The sequence below is a fragment of the Diadema setosum genome, chromosome 17 (genome assembly GCF_964275005.1).
Source record: "Diadema setosum chromosome 17, eeDiaSeto1, whole genome shotgun sequence".
NCBI classification, from domain to species: domain Eukaryota; kingdom Metazoa; phylum Echinodermata; class Echinoidea; order Diadematoida; family Diadematidae; genus Diadema; species Diadema setosum.
In genome coordinates, this window is record NC_092701.1 from 5,775,023 (window position 1) to 5,794,923 (window position 19,901).

Consider the following 19,901-nt stretch of genomic DNA (forward strand, 5'->3'; position numbering starts at 1 on the left):
CTTTATAAGAAAAAATACATAAACTATAAGTATAACAATGCAGTATTTCTACTTCTGCTTCTTTTCTTCACTTTTTATTGTATCTTCCACCTTTGTTTTATCAATTAAATTTTTCTAATAATTGTTCAATTGAAATGCAATAATTGTTTGTACGGGATCATTTCAAACAAGCCTCTTGTGCTGTGCTTTCTATGATCCCTCCATTCAAAATATATGAATTTTACCAAGGCACTTGTGTTTTGATTGATTTTTTTTTATGTTATGTTTTGATATTAAAATATATGACTGAAATGAAACATACATATTATATAATATTTACATTATATCATATTTTATTATTTATATTACATTAATATATATATATATATATATATATATATATATATATATATATATATATATATCGGCCCAAGTAAAGTACGGTTTCGGAAGTGCAGAGCCATGCCACATATTCATGTTTGCTTTAAAGTCAAACGTAATTCTGTATTACTCACCACTTGATCACAGTGTATCATGAACACAATTCCTGACTTTGTGTGTTCCGGCATATACGATGATAGTATATATTTTTCCCATTGTTCTCCTACTGCTTTGGTGGCCTCCTCAGTATGGCATTCAAACGCAATGTCAACGCAGAAATTTTTCTTGGCATATCTAATCAAGCCACGGATGAGATCGAGGCCAAGCTCATTATTTAAAGCTGATGCAAAGTAGAGCATGAAACGGAACTCCTGAAATCGAAAAAGAATTTTTTGCTTCAGGTTTCTGTACCTGGGGAGATCATTGACGAATACATTCTCAATATGTATCCCTGCAATATATTCCTGAAACAAATTATGGGGAAAGGAAACCCTTGTCATATCTGACGATGAAATGTTGACATCACGCAAATGCTCCCTACTGATGACATCTCTCTCTATTGTCAAGACTCCGACTTTGCAGCATGTTTCCATGGCATCCCGGCACTTGCTGAATTGTTCCTCAGGAAATGAAAAATTCCTGGCCAATAAACCATTCAGTGCTATCTCACCTATGTCTTGAATTGCTTGACCAGCTTTCTTGACATGCTCATTAACATCCCTGTAATGTACAGCTTTAGACATTTTTGATGCATAATGTTCTTGCAGAAAAGAGATCATTTCTTTAAAGATCTTGGCAAATGTTTTCAATTTTTGCATTTCTTCTCGTCTCTCTTCAGTGAGATCTTTCCAAATGAGGCAAAGCATTGCACAGTAAATAGGAAACGGGGTCATATTCAACCGGATGACATCATTTTCCTCCATGAAATTGATTAAGCTTTCTGCAAGACCGTCCCTCGCTCTGCTCCGAAAGTACCTCTTGATATACGTTGATAAATTTTCCTTGTTAAATCCCTCGATGCTAATAAAAGTGTAAGCACTAGCAAGATTCTTTTCCTCCATGAATTCATCCGTTCTCCATGGTCGTGTGGTCACAATTACCTTGCATGACTTGTATTGCTCAAATCCTAGAATGCGAATAACCTCACTGCTGCTCTTGCCGTCTAGTTTCCCTCTAAATTCGTCAAGTCCATCAAATACGAGTAGAACTTTGCTCGGATTCTTTGAGATATAATCGTCTATCTGTTTATGTGTCGCTGCATTTGAATCAGAGAGATATCTGTTTACAATCGTACCAATACTTTTGTCGTCTGTGACATCTTGCAGAGGAATGAACAGCAACATTTCTACGTGCTGAAGAACCCTTCCTTGGCACCAGTCCCAGGCGATTTTAGCGCAAAGGGTAGTTTTGCCTACACCTCCCTCACCCTGTATCAGGAGGCGCTTTGAAAGTCTTCCATTGTTGTTCAAAATATCCTCGTACGATAGCGGGGTCTTATGCATGTCACTCTGATCTATCAAACTCAAATCTGTATAAATATCATCCAAGTTAACGCGTTCAATGAAGTCGAGTGGATCCACTGTGACCTTGCATCGTGACACGCGGTAATACTCTTTTAGCTCTTCCTTGAATTGCTGCACCTGTTCCTCTGAAAGTGAGGATGGGTAACGTGATGACCCTTGGAAGTAACGAAAAAGCAAAAAATTTAATCTTCTTGTGCATGCAAATACGGAGATATGTGTAACACATTTAGGATGGCAACTAATCAGAGTAATAGATTAATCCAATAATGATGTCAGGAATTTCCGGATAATGTAAAACATTACAAAATATTTGTGTAGTTTGGCATTTGTAAAAGTGATTTGCGAATATATGTGATTGCTGTAACGCTTTCATTGATTATAACGGCCTGTGGGGAAACAAGATTCAGAAAAGAACGATACGAGATCACAGTTCACATTTTATCGTACTCCTTCCGTTGTACTAGTAATTGTTACATGTTTTGTTTCAAATCATCCATTTTTTTCAATGGCTCGCATATGATCCTGCATGATCATCAGTTTATGAATATTCAGGTGAAAATAAATTTACATATACTGAAAGATGCGAGCTGAATTTATTACACAGTCATTAACACGGATGCAGGGACTTTCTTTTTTTTTAAAGAAAAGTCAATCTTGAGATGAAGGCCCTGCGGAAATTAATAATTCAAGCATCATAACAAACAAGTACTTCGTGCTTCATGAAATGGTAAAGAAAGATAAAATGCTCAAGAAGCTAGTAACTCTTGTTTGTTTTGGCAAGCTACAAGGACGATCGGCAAGCATTTATCATGTTGATATCACGCGGATCAGTTTAAGGACCAAAATAAGACATCAGATACTACCTCTTCTAACCGACTATCTACGTGATTTTAAATCAAAACGGGCTGTAACGCCTACACAGTATGCATATAGCCAGTGATTTAAGGAAAAATGCAATGCAAATGCATGTTGACTTTGATAGATCATAACTCATGAGGCCAAAAATAATCTAAATAATTAAGTGTCATTATGATGTATTATCATTTTTACTATTGTTTTTTTTAACAGATTACTTGGATACGCCCACATAAAAACCCTCTCAACACCAAATGCAGATTCTGCCAGTGACATCATTTGCAACTCATGGACACATAACAGGAGACGTTGGAATGCACCTTTCCCTAGACCCTGCATGACTTACATTTTTAGTAATATTTTGTTTTACTTCGTTGCTGTTCTTGTTTTCTTGCAATGTCTTTGGGTCATCATATTAGTAACACGGAACATGCAAGTTCTGCTCAGTTTCGGAAAAAGGTGCATTCCAATGTCGTTTGCTATTCTTAGTGCTTTAGCGATGACAGGCAGATGATATGCATCCGGACAAAATAGTTTTGCTTGGTTGTCTCCACTCGAACTTGTCTTTTTAGATCAAATTCAATGAAATACACCCCAGTTCTCTTCGAAAGAGAAACAAATATCCCAAAACATCTCTCCTTTCCCCAGATAAAGGAGGTACCTTTTCAAAACTGTTCTCGGATTTTAAAAGCCCTTAATAGTTTGCTAATCACACTTTTATATTCACTGTATCATTTCGTGTAGTAAAAAAAATATATATATGTTGACAATCTCTGTTTACATTTTGACATCATTGGAATTTCCATATCCTTCCATTTTGAGGCAAAGATTAGTTGTTAAGATTATGTACTTTCTTATACCTTCCATTAATTCTTCCTCCACGTCACGTCGCTCTGTTGCCTGTGGTCTCCTCCAGCAGGGATTCCAGCCACATCCTGTGACACATAACACCAATAACTCATTATACAGAGTATCGAACAAGTGTACTATTGTGTCGTTTCTCATATTCTACATATAGGTGGATAAATGCATGAGTGAAATAATATGCAAATGTATGCTGATGTACAGATAAGTCCACAAAAGTCACAGATCAGGATTCTCTTCTTCTTCTTCTTCTTCTTCTTCTTCTCTTTCTTCTTCTTACGTATGAGGCAGCGGCAACTATAAGAAATGTCTCCCAGTTGTTCTAGCCAAGTTACAGTCTCGGGTAGGGTGTGTTAGGTCCATGCTGTTAGGTGGTCGGAGATCAGGGCACTCACTCAAGATGTCTTGAGCAATCTGTTCTGGTGCACCACACTGGCAGGCTGATGACGAGCGTATGGCTCGCCATTTGCTCAATAATTCCGAGAAACTCTGTTTATCGAGTAATAAACTAAGTTTATCGATAAACTAAAGCTATCGATAAGCTCTGTTTATCAAGCGTTAAACTAAGTTTATGTTAATAAACTTATTTTTTCGCTCGATAAAAAGAGTTTCTCTCGAAAACCTTAGTTTATTGTAACAAAAAACTCGGGTTTTTTTCAGTCGATAAACTACATTTATTGACTGATAAACAATTTTTTTGGGCGATAAACTAGGTTTCTCGTAATAGACAAGTTTTTGTTTAGTCCACAGACTAAGTTTATCGACTGATGAACAGAGTGTTTCAATGATATTTCAGTTTATCGCTTTAAACTAAAAAAAAAAAGAAGTAATTTATCGATAATCAGAGTTAATATCAGTAGTGGGAGCTCTGAGCTTGGTGTTGGCAGAACCGTACGGCTGTGGGCGTTAAACGACGCAGATTGTTGCATTGCGGCAGTTGTCAACTTATAAACGTCGTTTCGGGCTGAAACTATTACGCAGTCATTAACACGAATGCATGGACTTTTTTATAGAAAAGTCAATCTTGAGTTGAAGGCCCAGAGGAAATAAATTCTAGCATTATGATAGTGGTAAAGAAAGACATAATGGTCAAGAAGCTAGTACCTCGACCTGCTTGGCTTGCAGTGTTTTGGCAAGCTACAAGGACAATTATAAGGAAGAGGTGTTCCACCAAGAGTGATATCGAGCTGCCGATAATCCTCCTTGGTGTTCAGGTGGAAGGCTGTTATCGTTGTCTTGGACATGCTAATCTTAAGTCTCCAGATCCTGAAATACTTTGCAATTTGCGACATATCTGCAGTGAGGGGGCTGTCTACATTTGACCAGGCTCTCAGAGTGAAGAAGGGCGAGGTCATCTGCATAATCATACTTCAAGTTGTTAAAGGGATGTCATTTATGTATATGTTGGTCTGCTGTTGTGGTCTGCTGGACTGTCCATCGCTAGTCTTCAAAACGAATTTCCTGTTGGCCATAATGTTACAGAGGAACTTCTGCAACTTCAGAGGATTCTCTGTAATGGACCCTCGACCCTGAGAACATTAAACAAGCCTACCACAGTATTGTTCACATTGGCAAAATATAGATACCTTTGTAAGTCAATTGATGCCAACTCAATTTGCAAAACTCCGTGGTACATTGTATTTTTACGGTTAATGAAAGCAGAAACCCAAATCAAATTTTCACACCTTTTCGTGGCAGGTAGTCCGGATGGTACTTTTGCAGAAACTTGCCCACAACGAGAAAGAGGATGACTAGGGCAACAGGTACACCAAAGGCCAGCCCAATGATGAATCCCAAATCGTCATGTATTCCTGAAATGTAATAATTATATACACTATCAAAACATGATACTTATGCAATACCAAATACAGAAGACATTACGATTTTAGTGTAGTGTCAAAGAAGTAGCTGACTCCATTGGCAGAACTGCATGTTTTAACATACTGGTCAAAGGAAACACTGTGGAAGTTACAAGGTGTCATTCTTAAAACGAGGCATATATAGGTGACATAGATTAATGAATTGTCATCTATACAAATATGCATTTTTGCAATACAAAATACTTTATTTGATTGTGTTGCAAAACAATTCATTTTGCTCAAAATATACACAATCAGATTAAAGCAACCCAACGACATGTCCGAATCAAGAATAATTAGTGAGAGAATCCTACCTTCTGTCATGATTGTCGGAGAAAAAATAGATATAAAGATAATTGAAAATCATCATTCTGTCATGAACAGAACATCATTCGGAAAAATAAACTTGGCAAAGTTTCACGAGACCTGAAAGGCATATTGGCAAAATGGTGATTTCTGCGGTGGAATTTCCTTTCAGCGAGTCACCGGTAGCAGTGCACATGAAGGTTTGCCATGTCTCTTCCTTCGCCGAAACAGTAATCGTCTCGAACCTTTCGTATGTGTCGTCAGAAAGTGTTTTCTGTTGCGAAGCCACGGAATTCAATATTTTTCCCGACTCCACGGTCCACATCATAGAAATGTTAGGCTTGAATCCACTGACGACACATGTGAGGTTAATAGAAGGTGTGTTGGAGGAAGTTTCGTATGTACATCGGCTTTGATGGGGCTGACTCATACCGACGCATTCCTGGATATCATGTTTTGATGCCAAAGCTAGAGAGAGAAGGAAAATGTAAGTGACATGATTAAAAGCCTAATTCCTGGTCAAAGCCTTGTCTATTCAAGTTAATATACCTCTCCTTTTTGTTTTCCTTCCTCTATTCGTATGGCACCAGTCGATACAACTCGATGGCTATCGCCTGAAAGAAATATAAAAGTCGACATTAACTGCCAATTTTCCGACGTAAATGTAGGGCTAACAATTTCAGTTCAGTTCATTTTATTTCCACATCTCAATAAAAGAATCACATGTTGACAAATGGCAAACATAAGACACATAGGAAATATAAAATATATAAAAAAATGCACATTATTACATAAAGACATAAAAATAACAAAGTAATGAGTGTGGAGGAGGCTACATAGGCCATTGGCCTTTCGAGGTAGCTCTCCCAATCAAAGTTATCAGTTATCACAATACACAAATAACAATAAACAAGTACAAAATTCAAAAAGGCAATGTAGAATGTAGTAATTTCATGTGGATGGCTAGCAGTGATGGGGAGCTCATCAGAATGAGATTGAAACATTTATTTCCAACAATATAAAAGTAAAACTACATATATATATTGCATTAAACATCATCATCAAAGAACGAGCATCCCACACACACTGCCAAACCTACCACTTGAATTATTCATTCTATACGTTTATCAGGCTTTTAATAAATAATCCCTATATCTACGTTTGAAAGACTTTAAGGTAGGTGATTGTCGTATTTCTACAGGTATTTCATTCCACAATTTGGGTCCGGTATATTTTACAGTTTTACGAGAGACAGCACATTTCAATAACGGTAAATGAATATTTTGAGAGAATCTAGTATCATAATTATGAAATGATGCATTATACACAAAGATTTGATTAAATACAGGTGGTAAAAGATCATAATAGAACATATACATAAAAGATCCAGTTTGCAATTTATAAAGTTGTTCAAGCGTGAGTATATTAAGCTTTTGAAATAAAGGTGCACTTGGAGTTCTTGGATGGGAGTGAGTAATAATGCGAATGACTCTTTTCTGTAAAACCACTAATTTATCTACAAAAAAAATTGGCACAGGTGCCCCATATCAAGTTACAGTATGAAAAATATGGTAATATCATAGTATTATAAAGATTTGTAAGAATTCTTAATGAAACAAAATGTCTCAGTTTACTAAAAACACCTATAATTTGAGAAACTCGACAAACAATGTAATTTACATGAGCATACCAAGACAAAGTGTTATCAATGACCACCTAAAAACTTTGTCTGTTGCACCTGATGTATTTGCATATCATTTGTAAATATTCTAAGCACATTAGAATCAATTCTTCTTTTTTGTTTTGCGAAAATAATATAATTTGTTTTCTTGATATTAATCAATAATCTATTGGTAGTAAACCACAAACTAACCTTAGGATGTTCAGAAGTCAATGTATATGATATATCATTCATATTTTTTCCCGACAAAAACAGATTTGTGTCATCAGCAAATACTATAGCACATATTTGTTGACTAGCATATTGCACATCATTAATGTATAACAAAAATAAAAGGGGTCCCAAGATAGAACCTTGGGGAACACCAATAGAAATATCAAGCATTGAAGAATATGAGTTATTGATATAAACAAATTGTTTCCTATTCCTTAAGTAACTATGAAACCATCTCAAAACTGAACCTCTGAATCCATAAAAGTGAAGTTTTTGAAGGAGAATAGTATGGTCTAAGCTATCGAAAGCTTTTGATAAATCTCAAAAAATGCCAAGTGCGATATCGCAATTTACAGTTTATAGTGAGAGGGAGTAAAGAGGGATTTGCACGTGTGTGAGTTTGACTCTTCTACTCATGAATATTCATATGCCATCCACTGGCCTGCGTGTTTTTGCCTCTTACTGTGGAGGTGGCATAGGACGGCGTGATTACACTTATTACTCAGTAACACCAAGGAGGTACTGCTCTTGCCTCGACTCTGGGACTAGCCTTTAAACAAGGCGACTCGCTCTGCGTGCCCCCGTATAGCGCGTTTACCCCACAAACCTGTTGGCCGGCGAGTGGAGCGAGCCGCCTTTATCCACTCGTTCAGGGATGTGTACTTTTGTCGTTGTTGTTGCTTTATATTCTTTGACAAATTTGCGTACAAATTTGACGCAGAAAATACACACGGCACCAAGGCAACCCGCGCGCGCTTGCTAACAAATTTGTACGCAAATTTGTCAAAGAATATAAATTTGTGGGGTAAACGCGCTATACGGGGGCACGCAGAGCGAGTCGCCTTGTTTAAAGGCTACTCTGGGACTGGAGCCAGAGCCATTCTGATTGACAAACAGACGCGCTACTAGCAAACCTCATCGAGCGGCGCATGTGTGCGAACGTGGCGAATGTTTCTTCAGGGTTAACAGCTGAAATCACATTCGTGAAGAGTTAAAATTCCATTCCCAAATATTTTTCTTTCTCGCCACTTGTAGCAAAAAAACTTTGAATTTGTTTTAACAGCGACAAGAAATGTGTTTGCGACAAGGAAAACTATTGGAATTGTTTACGAATTTGATTGCAACTGGTGACGAACCCTAAAATTCCCCACATTTCGCTTAGTTCGAGAACACTCGCAGCTCAGTGAGATATCCCCTGAGCGACGAACGTTTGCAAACGTAGCGAATTTTAAGTTTCGTTAGGGTTCGTAATCAATTTCAATCAAATTCGTTAACAGTTGCAGCTGAATTTGCAAACAAATTTCATTTTTGCAAAGTTTTTCTTGTCGCAAAGAAATTTTGAACATGTTCACAATTTCTTTGCGACAAATTGCAAGCTTACCATAACCATTTACCACACATTTCAAAGGAATGTTTATAATCCTCTAAAATGTTGGGATTGAATAATGAATAATGAATAATGAATAACATCTATATAGCGCTTAATACTGATGTTTCTAAGCGCATTGATCCGGAAAAAAAAGAGAAGTATGACATTAAAATAAAATACAGCATTATGTAAATACTGTATACGTATTATGATATAACATGCAGCAGCAAAACAACATAATTAAAGTTGAGTAAACAGATAAGTTTTCAACGATGACTTGAACTTATCAACGTTATCAGCATTACGAATATGGAGAGGAAGTTTATTCCAGAGAGACGGGGAAATAACAGAAAAGCCCTATCACCATAGCGGGTGCAGGTGCGGGGACCATGTGATAGTTGGAGAGTGGAGGAAGAACGAAGAGAACGGGCTGAAATGGAGGAGCGGAAAGAAATTAAGTCTTTGAGGTAAGATGGAGCAAGATTATTACATATCTTGAAAAGGGACTGACCACTTGAATTTTTCGGGATTTCAATTCTATTTGTCGTCCTCTGTTTTGTTTTTTTCCTTCTCTCCTATTCATTACCCATGATGTGTAGTCGGTCCTATATGTTATGTATGTGTTTGTGTGACGGCAATCACAATGTTGCTAAAACGGAGTAGGCCTACACCGAAATCAATATTCATTTATGATACGTTGGTGTTAAACAGCAGTTGTTATCATTATTATTATCATCATTTTTATCATCATCATCATCATCTAGATACTGACTTATGATATCAAGATCAGATAGGGTTAGTGTCTTCCTAAAATTACAATGCGCTCTCTTTTGCGAAGAAAGTGACACATCTCGCTCTAAGATTTACAAGCCATATTATAATAATTCCTTCCATTGAACTGACAAATATGTCTGTGATATCAATGGAATTGATAATCACTGGAGGGTAAAGATTTTTCTGTCTAAAGACCTATACTACATTATCACTTTCAATGGAAAGGCCACGCCGACGTGCAATTTACTATACCTGTAACCATATCCCTCGATAGTCCATGGGCCAGGCCAGATATTGGTACCATCTGAGGTGGCAATACCTTTTTGGTGTCATTTTGTTTGTCGGGCATAGATATGCTTATCAAGCTATGATAGCATTTCCAAATGAGTAGCTTAGTCATAGTAAATGAATTTTAAACCAATTTGGTTTCGTTGTTATATCCCTGTACTTCTGAATCGAGACCAACCGCTATACAAAGAAGAGCACTGTCTTCTGTATGTTCACAGGTGTTCTGTTGTAAACGCGGTGCGCTTAGTCTTTATTCAAGGCAGCGAAGGGAATATCCAAGGGTTATGATGTCCACAGCGCTTAGTCTAATATTCAAGACGGCGAAGGGAATATCCAAAGCTTATGATACAGTGTATATCCCTTTATCTAAAAACAACAACAACAAAAAAGCAATTTCTCGTGAATTTTAGCGTCTTTTTCAATTATTTATCATTTTCCGGTGAAAACGCTGGGTTGAAAACGCTAATACCACGCCGCTGTCGCTTTATTTCCATCCAACAATGAAAGATTATGCAAAAACAATGTACCGGTACACTACAATACATTATAATTAATGATGTTGTAAATGAACAGAGTGATTTTTGTTTAAAACTGATGTATTTGTTGAGAGGGTGGTATAAAAACAGTATAGATAATCCCTTTTCTTAGGAACTTTAGATATGATCACGGTACATTGTTCTAGATAAAGACTAAGCGCACCGCGTGACAGCTGTGGACATCATAACCCTTTGGATATTCCCTTCGCTGCCTTGAATGAAGACTAAGCGCACCGCGTTTACAACAGAACACCTGTGGACATACAGAAGGCAGTGCTCGTATTTGTATAGCGGTTAGTTTCGATTCAGAAGTATAGGGATATAAAAACGAGACCAAATTGGTTAAAAATTCATTTATTATGACTAAGCTACTCATTTGGAAATGCTATCATAGCTTGATAAGCGTATCTATGTCCGACAAACAAAATGACACCAAAAAGGTTTTGCCACCTCGGGTGGTACCAACAACCCATTTTTCGGCTCTTGGCCCATGGACTACGATATTGTGTTTACCAACTGTGGGGTTGCAACATGTGACTGTTCATCACAAAACCAACAAAAAGTCACACTCCCTGACTTTGCATGAGGACATTATCATAACACTGGTGATGTATCACATATTATATGAGATCTCATATTCAATCGAGCATTCCTCTTGTTTACAAAATTATGATCACTGAAAGTCAACATATTTTATATAGTTATTATTACTACTATACATCTTTATGTTTATGATATAAAACATTTTCCATTCCGTATTACTATTGAGAGGCCACGCTCTCAGTTACGTGATTTTTGAAGAATTCATAGTACCCTTCCAGACATCTGGGACCCCATATATGGTACGCATATTCAAGGAAACTTTAGGAATTATGTGCATTTATTAATATTGAAACAGTGACAGAAATTCTACAAGACACGAGGGTCGCGGAACGTTTTGGAGAATGGTGAAAGGAGGGGTTTGGGACGGGGTATTCAATGTCAATAGATATAAAAAAACAACAACAACGTATGATTTACATTAACAAGTCTTCCTTTCATCGTTTTCTTGATTTTTTTTTTCAGCTGTAACGTTTAAAACACCATTGTTATGATTTCACTTCATTCTCTCACTCACGAGATATTTCAAATCAGATCAAGTACTTACAAGTAACAGTCAAAAGGGTAGAATTCGAAAAATTTTCCAGATCATTCAGCACCACTTGGCAATGGTAGCGACCCTCATCAGCTACCTTCAAATCTGTGATGGCAAGACTGAAGTCTTTGTTGATTTCAAAGCGTTCCTCCCGGCTTATGAAGTTGCCATCGTAGAATCTAGCCTTGGTCACCCGCTGATGAGAGATGGTATCCTTGGCCCAGACCACAGCGAAAGGCTCCTCCTGGATGTCACACTGCAAACGGATGTTTCTCCCTCTCCAACCCCAAATGTTTGGTGCAGTGCCTACTACAGGAGCTATATGGTTGAAATGTGAATAAAGCACGTTCCTGTTATCAAAGCTTTATACACTTTCATAGGCATAATAATGAATCATGAATAATGAATGTAACAAACCATGTAAATTGGTGATTTTGCTGACGATCTATTGCAGTTCTCGATGGCATCATTTACCATTCGCAGATGAAACATTAACCTCGCTTTAGTGCGTCAAAATAACAAATATCATACTAGCAGTCGACACGATCGGAGATGAACCATTTTCCCTTAAAGGACTGATCATGTTAGACTACATCGAGGGCCTTGGTGTGTGGGTGTGTGTATGTGTGTGTGTTTGCGTGTGTGCATGTGGGCGTTGGCGTGGGTGTGTGGGGGCGGGGGGGGGGGGAGGGGGAGGGCTAGTCCACGTACTGAGTCAAGGGGCAGTGCTTCCGACCCTCCCCGCAAAGAGCACATTCCCCCTTTCCCGGTTCTGCAGCCCCTGCTCAGCATAGGTTCAATATTGTAGACATGTACTGTAATCATGATGTATAAAGTAGATGGCGAGTTGTCACAATAGTGGGGTATTCTTAATTTTTTTTTTGTAGATTTTTATTTTTTTTTTGTGCTAATTGATTTAGTTTTTGATCTAGTAAAACATTACAATTTTCCGAGTTCATGGTTACCTCATAGCAATGACAGTTTTCATGGTGACAACAATTATTACAGAAAATAATATTTTCTTGAAAAAGCATGAAAAATGACAAGATTGAGTAGCACATTTATAAAAATCAATATCAGTTCCTTTTTCACTATATTCATCCCACATCATCTTTGTTGCTATAGCAATAACATGAAAAAAGACAGCGTTTAAAAGAAAAAAAAATACGTTAATCATTAGATAAAGAAGAGAAGAATAAATTTAACCCCCAAAATAACAAATAAGTAAAACCACAAAGGTTTACACAACTTTAATGAAGTTCTGATCACATTGCACCTTCAAAACCTTAAATATTCGTAATAATGGTAAATATTTGACTCGGTTGTGAAAAAATCTTGAAATTATGGCCTAAATTTTGAAGTATCACCATTGAACAAGACTATAGCCATACATAATAATCGTTTAATGGAACATAATTTCTGTTCCTATAGATATATATATATATATATATATATATATATATATATATATACATATATATCATATATTGTATATGTGACCCTGCACCTCAAAACAAACAAAAAGTCGCCAGACATGAATTTTTAGTTAAGACCATATTCTGAAAGAACAGACTTTAAGCTTTAAAATGATGTATAACTCAAATCAAATGGACTCTCCTAACCTATCTAAATATTGGAAAGAAAGCACAAACTCAGGAAAAATGTGAACTGAGAAAAGAGGCTCTGAAGTACAATGTCTATTCAAGCGCTTAATCTTTACCAAACCGTGCTGGCTGTGCGATGAATGGGACAAAAGACAGGATGTAAACCACCAGAGTAACAACAATGAAGGAATTATAAGATTAAACTGAAATTAAGCGTGCCTCATTAACACATTCTGTCCATAATTAATGCCAACTTTCAAAGCAGTAACACTATCCTTTCAAAAGTTATTAGAGTCGAAAGTGAAGAGTGTGGACAAAGTTTTTTCAGAAATGAAAAAGGGATTCTAAAGACACACCTAATCACACTATTCTACCAAAAATGTTCCGAGATAAACTGCTAAAAAACACACTTTCCTGCCCATTTTATGATACCAAATTTTAGCATAATGTAAAAGAAGACCCGCTCTTTCAGAAAATATGAAAAAGTCAAGTTCGGCTAGGTTGACCCATTTCACTTATTTTCAGTCCTCACGCAAAATCAGTGTGTGCGACTTTATGTTCGTTTTGAGGTGCACGGTCACATTTATACATATAGAAATACCAAGGGAATATAAAAAACAAATAACAAGCAATACAAATGTCTACAAACCTCCCCATATTATGTTCAATTCTACTCTGTTTCAGCGTTAATGTCTCCAAGACATTTCTAAACCTTAATGAAGAATGCATGTTCCTCAAAAGATAATTTGTTGCCATGGCAACGGCTAAAGATGTCATTTTCAAATATGGCAATCCCAAAATACGACAATCCCAAAATAAGGGAAAGAACAAAAAAAGAAATCTAACTCTATAGAAATGTATTATCTACCGATTTATTTCATTCTTGCTTTCCTTTAAATTGAAATACATTTTTTTTCTCTTTGAAAGGCCGCTTTTGTCATGTTGTTGCTATAGCAACGAAAATTGTGTGAAATGAACATGGCGAAAAAAGCTGATAATGGTAGAAGTTAGTTAAAAGATAACCATGGTATTATAAGAATATTATTTCTTTATCAAAGAGGGTTTATTATTACATATTTTGGTGTTTACAACATCTTTATATGATGTTTAATGAAGAATATATGTTCTTTTGAGGAAAATAATGCGTTGCCATGGAAACGGCTGAAGAGGTCGCCGTCTACTAATGGGTGCATATCGCTCATCTATTGTTATTTTACGCAGCAAGACGTTACACTTGGGTAGGCCTTACGTCTACGATGATTGTAATGATCTTTTCTCCACCGTCCTAAAATCGAAGGGAAGACGTTACACTTGGGTAGGCCTTACGTCTACGATGATTGTAATGATCTTTTCTCCACCGTCCTAAAATCGAAGGGCGAGGAGATGATTGACTTATGCGCATGCGCAGATAAGTTTTATAGGAAGTTACTAGTAATCGTCCTTCCCGACTTATCTCCTGTTTCTCTACTATGTCCTGAAAATGCATGCGTCAATCGCAATTTTTTTAATGTAAATCATGAAGCATTAGCAAAAGTTTCTTATCTATTGCATGAAGGAGTCTGTCAATTCTTATTGCAAACTTGTTTGATAGATACTTTATTTTCTGCAAATCAATATACATAAGTTACATAATCATGAAGATGCAGGAAGTATACAAAGTAAATTCAACGCAAAGTCGTTTGACTTGCATAAACCACGACACTCGTATTATAAGTACATAATCATGAACATGTAGGAAATATATAAAATAAATTTAACACAGTCTTTTGACTTGCATAAACAACGATATGAACGAAATATAATGTACAATATGCATGTCTATGCAGCAGTGATAAGAATAACATTTGTGACAGTGCATCTCAAAACGAACATAAAGTCGCACACACTGATTTTGTGTGAGAACTGAAATTAGGTGAAATGGGTCAACCTAGCCGAAATTGACTTTTTCATATTTTCTGAAAGAGCGGGTCTTCTTTTACATTATGCTAAAATTTGGTATCATAAAACGGACAGAAAAGTGTGTTTTTTAGCAGTTTATCTCGAACATTTTTGGTTAAATAGTGTGATTAGGTGTGTCTTTAGAATCCCTTTTTCATTTCTGAAAAACCTTGTCCACACTCTTCACTTTCAACTCTAATAACTTTTGAAAGGATAGCGCTACTGCTTTGAAAGTTGGCATTAAGTATGAACAGAATGTTTCAATGAGGCATACCTAATTTCAGATTAATCTCATAATCCCTTCATTGTTGTTACTCTGGTGGTTTACTCCCTGTTTTTTGTCCCATTCCGCGCACAGCCAGCATGGTTTGGTAAAGATTAAGCGCTTGAATAGACACTGTACTTCAAAGCCTCTTTTCTCAGTTCACACTTTTCCTGAGTTTGTGCTTTCTTTCCAATATTTAGATAGGTTAGGAGAGTCCATTTGATTTGAGTTATACATCATTTTTAAGCTTAAAGTCTGCTCTTTCAGAATATGGCCTTAACTAAAAATGCATGTCTGGCGACTTTTTGTTTGTTTTGAGGTGCAGGGTCACATTTATAGTTAAGAAACGATTATGCAGAGGGCCGCCATTATAAGCATTGCTTGAAAAGATGGCCGGCCCGAGGAAAAGATAAGGACGTACTAGATTCGTAACGATATAAATTCTGCTGCGAAGGTAGCAGGGGAAAATAAACTCTAGTGTGTGATGGTGGTGGTGGTGAATGTGTGTGCAGGTGCTTGAAGGTGCACAATGGCAGATAGGCTGGAATTTAGAATAATAAAATTGGTTTACTGAAAGAGGGGACGATATGCGTTGTTGCTATCGGGAGACCAACATTAATTGTATAATTTGTTTGTTTTTAGTTCGTATTTGAAGTATACTGTAATAAAATGTACTTCTTTAAGTTTGCTTTAAATGAAAACAAAGAGGCACACTGTTTCAACTCCTCAGGAAGAGTGTTCCATGTATCCGGACCTTGATGTCTAATTGACTTTTGAGCAAGTAAAAGCTTCGGATTACTTAAATGAAAATCATGGGAACGACGGGTAGGGTATAAGTGAATATGGTCATTGGTTACTAGGGTTTTATGAAAAAATGGTAATAAATTTCGAGTGTGTTTATACATAAATATGGCAGTTAGGTATAGATATATATCATGGGCCTTCAAAGTTTTTAGGCGATAAAATATGGGATCAGTGTGAGCCAAAAAATTTGAATGTGTGCATATACGAAGAGCCTTTTTCTGGAGAAGAAAAATTGTGTTCAATTTTGTTTTGCTACTGTTGCCCCATACAATATTACAGTACATTACATATGGTAAAAATAAAGTGTTGTATAACATAATTAAAGTTTGATCATTAATTAAGTATGTTATTCTTCTTAAAACACCAGTTGCTTTAGATATTGCTGTTGTAATATTCTGAACATGAGTATTCCAAGATAGATTGCTATCTAGGGTCACTCCTAGGAACTTGGTTGAATGTTTCTCAGCATTGTTTATATCATCAATAAAAATACTTTGAGGAAGGGTGGGTTGGGATTGCAACGTATGAAAGCGTATAAAACATGTCTTATCAATATTCAATGAAAGCTTATTACTTCTAAACCATTTCGAGATGTTGCTTAATTCCGTATTTAATGTATCAACCAGTGTTACAATGTCCTTGTGGGAATAAAAAACATTGGTGTCGTCTGCAAATAAGATGAAATTTAAACGAGGAGAGGAGTTGATAATATCATTAATATAAATCAAAAAGAGTAGGGGCCCGAGGATAGATCCCTGAGGGACACCGCATAACACGTTAGAATATGTTGAGTGAGTGGATTTAAATGCAACATATTGTTTTCGATGACTTAAATAACTTCTGAACCACGACAGAGTAATCCCTCTCACACCATGATTATGTAATTTTTCAAGTAAAATGTCATGATCAATAGTGTCGAACGCTTTACTAAGATCCATAAAAACTCCAATTATGTGCTCCTTTTTAGTAAGCGCATCAATAATATTATCAACAGATTTAATTATAGCATAATCGGTAGAAAATCCTTTCCTCAAACCAAACTGATTCGCATTTAATATTTCATTTTCAATCATGAACGAGTGCAGACGCTTGTAAACTACTTTTTCTAAAATTTTCGATATTGCAGGTAACAATGAAATGGGTCTATAATTAAGAAGCAATCGGATGTAGTTTGGTTAGGCTTTATATATTGTTTCCCATTTTTCCCTATTTATGAATTTTATAACAGTCAATCAACATTCCCAATGCGAGCGAACGGATATAGAAAGCTGAGGGAGTGTAATGTTGCCACTTTAGGCCACTTTGGGCCACTTGAATCTTTAGATTTTGAATTTTGGTGGCCCCGAAAAAAAAAAATGTTTAAGTTTCCATATATAAAAGGAATATAGAAATTGCTTTCGAATTTTAGCAGTCCGATCGGGCAACCAAAAGATAAACTTTTTCGGAAATGACTTAGAGGTACATCAATTTTCAGTTGCCTTGGATACCCGCTGTTGTTGAAACCTGCATGATAGACTGTATCATAATGGAATTATGTGTATATACTGGTACACTATTATAAGTTTAATCATAAATATGTACGTAAAGACACGATGTTGATATGCCAATACTACTATTCTCATCTAACATCTGTTATAAAAGCATTCAACACCTTGCTTAAAAAAAATTGTTAATTTTGTTGAATCTGCATCAAATATTTACACATTTTAAATGATGTTGACAAAGTGGCTCACGGAATTGACGATACTCTCATTTGAGAAGTATTTCTTTTTCGAGCATCATTACCTGTGTTATGTTTGTCCATGATGTTGCCATACCTTCATGATGGAATCTTAGTTTTGGGCAATACTCGCTCAGTCTTGAGTGTCTTATCATGTTCACTCTTTTTTTCCCGGTAGTGTTGTTGTTATCTTAGCCTCGTTCAATTTTTGTTTTGTTATTCTATTTCTATAGTTTTCTTCTAAATCTGTTCTTTTTTCTTCTTTATTTCAACCAATCTTTCTATTGCTCTTCTTTTCCATTGGCGCCTACATTCTACAATCATTGACTTTTCAGTGGTCCCTCCGTTGTTTTACGTGCATTACTACATTATCCATTACAGCGTAATACCTGTACCTGAATCACTGTATTATCCATTACAGCGTGACATCTGTAAAGTATTTTTATTGTTGTGTAGTATATTTTTGGCATTTTGACGGGACGATCGTTAACGGCCCGCTAACGATCGCCCCGACACTGTACAGGCATGCTATAACCTGGAAACATTGTACCGCACATTACTAGAATATGGGACCATTCTGAAGCAAATAATTTTCACACAACAATAGACATATAATGTAATCATGAATCCAACAAGGATTGGAACAAACATCCCTCAGCATTCCCACTGATTCCAACTGATCAGTTACTAGCCATTGCCTTTAAGGCAAATTCATTCGAAACAGAAAAAAAAAAGAATGCATTGTATATGAAATCAGCAGGAATAGAGTAACCAGCATTCAATGCTAGACAACAGGGGGTTATCTGAATAACATAAGATGCCTTTTCATGGCAAATATTGTCACAGTGTAATAATTATAGATAGACGGTACCAACAAATGGTTGCTATCATCTCAAATTTTACATTTTTCTACTGGATCTGGTCGTTTTATTTGAAAATAACTTTCAAAAATCTAAATCGACCCGAACTAATTATGAATGCAGGCTCCAAAGGAATATCGTAACACTTACCAGAGGAGCTACATACATGTAGCACAGTTGCGGTTAGTGTTAGACACAGCATGAGGTCGTATCTCCGATCCATTACAAATATGAAAAACTGAGGCAATTTATACAGAAGCAAGTGAACATTTGCTGTGATTGAGTCTGTCCCGAAAAGCCTGTCAAAGTGATGACACTTCTCCAAAAGAGTTGATAATCCTGAACACACGATATATGCACAGAATCCTGAAGAGATAGGCCAATACGCAGAAATCCGTTCGTCAAAAGAATTTGTTTACTTGCTATAGTTGTGTATCGCTGGTTATCGGTCTTAAAGTTTTCTATTGATAATGCTATTTTGCTGCATTGACACATAGTTTATAACGAGGGATAAAAAGTACATGTTTGCTCATGCTAAGATAATAGGAGGTAATGGTTTCGAGTACTAGTAATGCACTGCGTGATATATTCTTATCTAGACATGTCTAGACAAGTGTGACTAAATGTGACCGACTTTAAATCGGTCACATTAAGCGCTACTAAACCAACTGGAATACGCCCCTTCTTTATATGTAACGCACCTTCTCTATATGTAACGTACGACTGGCGTCCATTTTCTTTTACGTTTGATAAAGAGTTGGAACTTCAACCGCTCACGATGATTATCAAATACATGACATTTATCAGAAATGTAGGCCTAAATATAGCCACTCAGATTCTAACGTGCACAGGTTATGTAGAAGGCAATTATTTTACGCACCTGAAACATGATAATGTTATCCACGCTTTACGACACCAAGCACGTTATCCACTTAGCGCTAAAATGA

At 36.4% G+C, this 19,901-nt stretch overlaps 1 protein-coding gene across 1 annotated transcript in view; it reads right to left on the minus strand.

Moving 5' to 3' along the window:
* The window catches only part of LOC140241121 (uncharacterized), a 95,109-nt gene extending 75,932 nt beyond the window's left edge, over positions 1-19,177 (minus strand). Inside the window, exons 1-6 of the mRNA XM_072320888.1 lie at positions 19,105-19,177; positions 11,776-12,081; positions 5,901-6,235; positions 5,288-5,420; positions 3,626-3,673; positions 495-2,038 (exon numbers count right to left, since the gene is read on the minus strand). Coding sequence (XP_072176989.1) covers positions 495-2,038; positions 3,626-3,673; positions 5,288-5,420; positions 5,901-6,235; positions 11,776-12,081; positions 19,105-19,177 — 2,439 coding nt within the window. The remainder of the gene's footprint in view (positions 1-494; positions 2,039-3,625; positions 3,674-5,287; positions 5,421-5,900; positions 6,236-11,775; positions 12,082-19,104) is intronic.
* Positions 19,178-19,901: the final 724 nt, after the last annotated feature.